General features: G+C 51.2%; 1 protein-coding gene across 1 annotated transcript; it reads left to right on the forward strand.

The window, feature by feature from the left end:
- Positions 1-2,225: 2,225 nt before the first annotated feature.
- LOC131480987 (putative N-acetyltransferase 8B) lies at positions 2,226-3,205 on the forward strand. The gene has a single exon (XM_058667747.1). The coding sequence runs from the start codon at positions 2,486-2,488 to the stop codon at positions 3,167-3,169; it is 684 nt and encodes a 227-aa protein (XP_058523730.1). The 5' UTR covers positions 2,226-2,485; the 3' UTR covers positions 3,170-3,205.
- Positions 3,206-8,050: the final 4,845 nt, after the last annotated feature.

Consider the following 8,050-nt stretch of genomic DNA (forward strand, 5'->3'; position numbering starts at 1 on the left):
ATGGTACCAGATGTCCTCTGCAGGCTCCAATGGGCTGCCATATCCTCCACGTGCATCTGGGTATGCTTTCCACTGCTCCATCTAAGCCACTGAGGAGGCCCAGTCCTGACACATGCACTCCATGGTCAGAGCACAGACCCTGTGATTCTCCCCAATGTTGGAATTCTGAGTCGAGTGGTTCATTCGAGAGAATTCCCAGAGACAATGCATCCATCTAAAGTGATCCCAAAGAAAGACCAAAAAAAGAAAAAAGAAGTGATCCCAGATCTGACTCTTGTGTGTACTTGCCAGTCTGGAGTTTTGCTCTATCACCCACATCAGCCTACACACACACTGCTAGTTGCAATTGCTGGGTCAGTTCTGTCTCCAGCCCAGTCTCCTGTGAAAACCAGTGAGTGCTGCAGCCAAGTACAACCCTGTCCAACACACACCCAGCCCTCATGTGAACCAGTGGAAGCTGTAGCCTAGTTGGAGAGACCCCTCAATAACTCCTACCTGGCCCATCCCCAGCCCTAATTCTTCGGTTTGCCAATATGTGCAGTTGATTGGTCCAGTCTGTCCCATATCCCATTTAGCTCTCATACACATCAATGGATATGGTAACCTAGCTCAGCCCAACCAACCCCACTATCCAGCCCACACTCATGCCAGTAGATGACAATACCTGTGTAGCCAGATCCTCCCCAGTCTTGGTTCTCATGCTCACCAATGAGAATTGCAACCCATCAGATAAGTGCCCACAGTTTCCCTGCTGGTCCCACTCCCAGCTTCACTCACCAGGTGGTTCTGCAGTCTAGATTGACAGGATTTGCCCCCAATGCCAGTACTTGCAACCTGATGACCTCGGCAAAGCCCAGTCAGCTCACACACACTCCAGTTTATGCCATGTATCAGTGGGTATAGTCAGTTAGCCCAGTCTGGCTCTCACTCTAGCCCAGTTCATATGTAGGCCAACAGGCATTGTAACCCTGCCAGCCTGGTCTGCCCCTGATTCCAGCTTTCACATTTGCCACTGCAAGCAGTTGCCCAGCAAGGGAGTGCCCCAAGACCCCCTATCAGGCTCACATTGACTCCCCACCCTCAGCCCCCAGGTCTCATGTGTGCTGATGGTGCTGCAGCCCATAAATAAATAAAAACTCTTGGGCCTGGTATGGTAGCCTGGTGGCTAAAGTCCTCACCTTGCATGCACTGAATCCCATATGGGTGCAGGTTCTAATCCCGGCAGCTCTGCTTCCCATCCAGCTGCTAGGCCACGCCGCCGGGCCCAGGGCGAAAAATCTTATCTAACACCAGGTACCTCCTTCCTGAGGAGTGGTCTGCTATCAGGCCTGGAGTTCACACAGCCCCCAGCCAAGCCATTAAGGCAGAATCACAAAAGGCAGAAAACATCCAGGTTCTTCACATGCACGCTCTGGCCCTGCCAGAACACATAGGGCACTGACAGAGCGGCGCCTGTCCCTGGGGTCACCTTGGCTGACAGCACTGACTGCAGCCTAGTGAGGCTGATGAGGCAGTCAGAGAGTGGAGGGGGGAACAAGGACCTGAGTGTGGGAATGCCAGGGCTGGATTGCCTAGAGAAGATGTGGACTCTGATCAGAGATCTCAGAACACAGGGTGAGTGCTTCAGCCCCCAGGCTCCTGGCAGGTATGTACAGGGGCAGAGGTGACTGCTCAGCAGCCCAGGAACAAAGGTGCCAGTATTCCATAAGGGAAGGGCCCCTGGGATTCTCCTAGCTAACTTCCTGGTGATGAAAAAGACAGATAAGGCAGATAGGCGTGGGCTCCCTGATCTGAGTTAGCTCAGCTTCTTAACCCTGGGATTGATGATTAACAATTAAAAGCCAGCCAATGAGGGGGCTGCCCAGCAGAGGTGGGGCAGGTCCAGCACAGTCTCTCCTGGGTGTCAGTCACAGGCCAGGACTCTGAGGCCAGGCTGCAGAGGCTCAGCTTTGAGGGAACAGGTGAGGTGACTGGGGACAGGATGGGGCTCTGGTTGACGTCCTAGGGTTCTATGTGTGGTGCTTGGGACAAGGGTCTCTGCAACACCTGTGCTTGGGAGGAATCAAAGGGCAGGGCACACCATGGTGTCACTGCGATGAAAAGAAAGAAGTAAGAGCTGAGGAAGGCCTGGGGCCTTGTGCTCAAGCTGCTGGCAGGTATGTGTTTGAGATTCTCACAGTAACTGTGGGCAGCAGATATTACAGTGCAGTCTTCCCGCGCTGCTAAGGGAGATCCACTCACCAACAAAGGTTGGGTAATGCTTGCAGCAGTATTGGCAGCACAGAAGTCTGTTTCAGCCCTGGTGGAAAACATATCTGCTACCTCTCTGGCTGAGACAGAGTTGCAGTCTTGAACAGGAACTCCGGGTAAGCTAGGCTTGCTGCACGAGTAGTCATGTGGGGCTTCCTGTCTTCTCCAGGGCAGCAGCATCGTGCAGGGACTCCCAGCTATCTCTGTGGACTTTGAGATTCACAGTCATCCCTCCATGGCTCCTTACCACATCCGCAAATACCACGTCGGAGACCACAAGCAGGTGCTGACACTGTTTGCCCAGGGAATGGAGGAGCACATCCCTGCTACATTCCACCACCTGTTGAAGCTACCCCGAGCCCTCCTGCTCTTGGCTGGAGGGCCCCTCATTCTCCTGCTGGTCTCTGGCTCCTGGCTCCTGGCCCTGATGGCAAGCCTCATTCTCCTTGCAGGGTTGAAGTTCGTTGCCACAGTTCCCTGGAAGCAGTACATTGCCATGAGTTTGCAGACAGACATGGCCGACATCATGAAAACCTACCTGAGTGGCAGAGGCTCCTGCTTCTGGGTGGCTGAGTCTGAGGGGCAAGTGGTGGGCACAGTGGGAGCTCTGCCTGTGGAGGATCCCACCTTGCGGGAGAAGCAGCTGCAACTTTTTCACCTGTCTGTGGGCATGGAGCACCGGGGTCAGGGCATAGCAAAGTCCCTAGTCAGGACGGTCATCCAGTTTGCCCAGGACCAGGGCTACAGTGAGGTAGTCCTGGAGACCAGTGTAGTGCAGTCAGCTGCCCTGAACCTCTACCAGGCCATGGGCTTCCAGGTTAAACGCAAGTTCAACTACAATATAAGTAGTAGGCTAGTTGGGGTTTATACTTTTCGTTTGGTCTTCCCTCTGGCTTCTGCTGACGTAAGGAACTTCTGACCTATGACCTGTGCATGAGTCAGGAGAAGATCCACTAACCTGCCTGACTCAGCAAGGCAGAGCTGTCAAAAATAAAAGCTCTTCTGCTGTTGCACATCTGAGTCCACCTGTCTGGTGCATCAGAGTTCTAGGGGTTGTGCTTTGCTCTGTCTGCTTGGGTGTCTCTGTTTTCACTTCCCCTGCACACAGTCATGGTCCATGAGAAACCAGCCACCCAGCTATTCCAGTGCAAGCTTCAGTCTGTGAGCCTGCAGAGAGCAGTTGCAGCAGAGCAGGCTGGGCAGCGCTGCCAGAGACCAGCTCCAGCTGACTTGAGAGAGCTTTTAAGGATGCATGGATTGGCAAGAAGACAAGAGGAGGAGGCATGGACCACTAGGCCATGATGCTCGTAATGGAAAACTCAGAAAAGTTGCTTGCTTTATTTCTACACAAATCATCACAAGCTTTTGCATTGCATCCAATTGTTTCATTTTTACTTCATTATAAAAGAATGAATACAAAAATAATCCTAAAAATTATTATTATTAGTTTACTTCAAAGAAAATATTTTCAGTAAACTATTATTTATTCAAACCTGCTGCCATCCCACTGAAGCCAGGAACTCCATGGTTGGCAGCACTTGTGGTTACATAGTGACAAGTGGTTTACTTATATCCAAAATCAAGTTTCACTAAACCCAAACTTAAATTATCAAGAGTGCAGAATTAAAAGGAAAGCTCATAAATGAAAGAAATTTATATAGGCATATATCTTAGAGTCTATATTAAATCTTATGATCAATAATGCATTAATTATCACCTTCACCTAGTACTGATTTAATTGTTTTTTGTCTTTTGTTAAAGGGCAATGAAAGGGATCAGGGTAACTCAGCCTTTCTACAAAGAGAGGACCTTTACAAGAAACTTCTTTTTATCTTTACAAATTGTTTTCTTTCCCTAAATATGAGTGCCAATATAAGGTAGAAGTTTTTATAAACTGTTTCTTTCCAAAATATAAGTGCAAATGGTAGAAGTTTCAAACCATTTTCTTGTGAGGACTCACAATGTTTCGTTTCCTAAGAAGATGCCCCATATACTTTCTGCTCTACGTGGTGGGAAGCCAACGTACGTCATTTCATGCAAGGCAAGAGTTTCAGGCTTTATAAACTGTTTATTATATAAAAACTATTTGTACCTCCACAATTGCTATCAATATTCAAGATATTACCAAGCCATTTCTCAAACAGAGCATTACTTATATTGGGGCAAATTCCAGGACAAAGGTGAGCACGTAACAGGGTGTTTGGGAATGATATGGACTCAATTGTACTATTGTATGCTTTTAGCTTGTGTGTCATTGCCTTAAGTTGCTAGAAACCCTTTTACCATAATATGATTGTTCAGTTTGAGGTGTTATAGCAGTTACAGGAATCATTCCATATTTGCAGAAAAACAACAACAACCTTAGGAGAGTTCTGTGAAATATCAGAGAGATGATGGAGTGTCCATACAATGGGGTGAGGCAGCAACGAGGAGATTAGAGACATTCTGTCCGGCCTTGCCACACAGGCAGAAACTCTTCCTAGTCTTGCTAACCGAGGAGCGGTGCTCATCACACAACCATGCCACCCAACCCAATTGCATGGCTTCATACACAGCCCCATGAGCTCAGACTGCTCAGGTGTCCTGTGTGGGTTGGTGACAGACAGGGTCATCATCACGTCCAGTGTTCTGGCTCCAGTGTGGCTTCAGTTCCCTGCAGACAGCAAAGCAAAAGCTGACACAGGCAGAAGCTTGCTCAAATCTCAGTGGCTGTCACACATGTCACCTCTAGACCCCAGGGAGAAGGGACATGCCTGTGCAGGCACGAGCTGCAGGGATCTCGGTCAAGTCACAGGGTGCCAACGTGGGCAGAAGCAGCCCGCCATGCCTGGGCGAGCAGAGGCTGCTCACCCTGCAGAGCAGGAGGCCAGCTCAGAGGGCATGTGGCATGCTGCTATGGCTACCACATGGCCGTGGTGCATTTCATAGCAGCCAAAACCCCTACCATCTCACCTTAGAGTCCCAGGCTGTCCCCAGCAACCTGTCCTGGATGCTCCTTTCCACAGCTGGGCAGGGAATGGGATGCGAGGGCCTTGGGCTGTTGTTGGCAAGCCTTGCCTGCTCTCCCAGCAACACCTCTGCAGCCCTCTGTATGTCCAGGGCTCTGTCACTTGTCACTGGGTCCTCCATGGCAAATACCTGCAGTAAAGGTGTTCCTCTGCAGGTATTTAAGTTCAGGGACCAGCGCTGAATCTGTGGGCAGGAAGTTTCCTCTGCTCACCGCTAACCTCACATGAGTTCAGCCAGACCACACCAGGCTGCGTCATGCCATTTGGCCTCCTCATCCCAAGCTCCTTCACTCTCACTGACCACCACCTGCCAAGCACCGGGGGCTTGCCAAAGTGAGAGCTGGGGTTTCTTGCCCACAGCCTAGTTCCTCACCCCAGTGCTCACTGCTTCCCTCCTGCTTTTACAGACCACAAACATCTGCATCACCTGCTCAGCCCCTCCACCCCAGGGTTTTCATCAGGCCTCTGCTGCTTTCTGCGGTGTGGATGCAGGTTTTGAGTTAACGGCTGGAACCTCGGCACAGCTGCCTGGGGACAGGGCAGAAGGAGGCCAGGGCTTTGCAACCTGCCTGACTCCTCTTTGCAGTGAGTCAGGTGCCTGTCTGAGGAGTTTCCTGTAGGACTGGGCTGGTGCTGGCGTGAGAGGCGCCTGTGGCCACACTGTGCTTTGCAAGGAGTCAGGCCCCAGAGATGCAGTCTAAGTCCTGCTGGAGTTCCAGGGCAGAGCAAGGGGGCAAGGTGCAGCCAGGCCAGCTCACAGCGACTTGCTGGCAGCCCTGGAGGGACACAGCCTCTGCTCTCCCTCCCCTGCTCCAGTTGGCCCCAGCTGGCTGCTGTGACTTTGCACAGCTCCTTGGTGTTCCAGTCCAGCCAGCAACTTCTCCCTGCTCTTCCCCAGGCCAGCCTTGGGGTGTGCTGCTCCATCTGGGTTGTTTTAAGATTGGGACTGCTGGGTGGAAGAGGACACTTCTGAGTTGGGGAGCCCTTTTGCTGCTGTGCCCTGGCACCCACTGATACTCAGCCCTTGGTCTCCTAGTGTAGACCCCGCACCTGCCGCTGCAACATGCACTGCCCTAATGCATGGCGTGGAAAGTCCGTGGGCACAGTGATGCCACAGAGCTCAAGGTATCCAGCAGCACTGAGCCATCACTGTGTGGCAGATTCCATAGTTGCTGGCTCAGTGGAGGTCACATCGCCCTCTGCCCTTGGGGCAGGGAGCACCCTACTTCTTTCTGGGCTAAGTCCAAAGCAGGTGCAAGGAGTGGAGCCGGGAGTTTCCGAAGATGTACTCTGTAGAGCCACGGAGGTGTCCAATGCCTTGTTTGTGAGTTGGGGTGGGAATTATTGTTCCAGTTAGTGGAGAGGTGCATGAGAAAATTAAACTGAGGGAGTTATACTGAGGCAGCTGAGGAATTGTTGCTACTAAGAAATTAACCCTGGCGGCTTGGTGCAGTGGCACATCAGGTAAAACCATAGCTGCACTCTGATGCAGTGTTCCTGTAGGCCCCGTCTCCCAAGGGTTAACTCCACAGCTTAGCTTGTTCCTAAGAGGTAACACAGTGGGAAATCTTGGCCTAATGCATTTGGCCCCTGACTTGACTGCAAGTTCCCTCTTCCTTACTTCCCTTTTGTTAAGATGCCCCAGGGGGGCTAAGGTGTTGCTTGAACATTGGGATAATACTGGGAGGGACTAAGCAGATTATAAGATGCAGGCGGACCCCAAATAAAGTTGGCATTCTGTGTACAAGAGTGACCCACTGCATGTTGTCTTGTGTTGTCTTATGTGTGTTGTCTGCCTGTAACCCTAGCCCCTCCACTCGGCTCGGGGTACGCGGTGACGGTGACGCGGGCGTTGCCAACATGTTCCCATCCCAGTCTCTGCACTCCAATCCATCTCCCTACAACATCTGGGAACACTAGCTATTCTTTTGGGAGTCTGTTATGGTGTGGTGGCAAAATCTCACAAAGGAATGAAGTCTAAGTGTATGGTAAAACTTATAGGGCTGCCTTCGTGGGTGGTGTATTGTTTCTCACAACAGTAGAAGCATTTCCATGACAAATGGAGCCGTGATGCACTGCTTTGTTCTGCATGAGAAACCCAGGTGTGCTCAGCAGGGGAATAAAGTGAACCTGACCTGACAGGACAGCCTGTAAGACAGACTTTGGCCCAACCACTGGGGAACTACAGCAGGAATGCCCGCGTGGGTCACCTTGGCTCTTGAAGACATCACAGAGCTTGAGCTGGTAAGGAGAGCTCCCAACCACTCATGTAATCTCTGTGAGCTCTGCCTCGATTCCCCCTGTGTGCCAAAATCTTTTTTTTTTTTTTTAAGATTTATTTATTTTATTGGAAAGGCAGATGTACAGAGAGGAGGAGAGGCAGAGAGGAAGATCTTCCTTCCGATGATTCATTCCCCAAAGTGGCCACAATGGCCGATGCTGCGCCGATCTGAATTCAGGAGCCAGGAACTTCTTTCCGGGTCTCCCATGTAGGTACAGGGTCCCAAGGCTTTGGACCGTCCTCAACTGCTTTCCCAGGCCACACTTTCCCAGCGCCACACTTTCCCAGGGAGCTGGATGGGAAGTGGAGCTGCTGGGATTAGAACCGGTGCCCAACATGGGATCCTGGAGCATTCAAGGAGAGGACTTTAACCACTACGCTATCGCGCTGGGCCCGTGTACCAACATCTTCACAAGGAGTTACGAAGGATCTCACCCTGCCCTAGTTGACAAAGGTCATGTGTACCTTTCCACTAAAGTAGGAAAGAAAACCCAAAAAGCCTCTGAAATGA

Source organism: Ochotona princeps, chromosome 8 (assembly GCF_030435755.1).
Source record: "Ochotona princeps isolate mOchPri1 chromosome 8, mOchPri1.hap1, whole genome shotgun sequence".
NCBI classification, from domain to species: Eukaryota; Metazoa; Chordata; class Mammalia; order Lagomorpha; family Ochotonidae; genus Ochotona; species Ochotona princeps.

Excerpts from the sequence above, each read along its gene's own strand:
- LOC131480987 (XM_058667747.1), top strand. The coding sequence starts at position 2,486 with ATGGCTCCTTACCACATCCGCAAATACCACGTCGGAGACCACAAGCAG.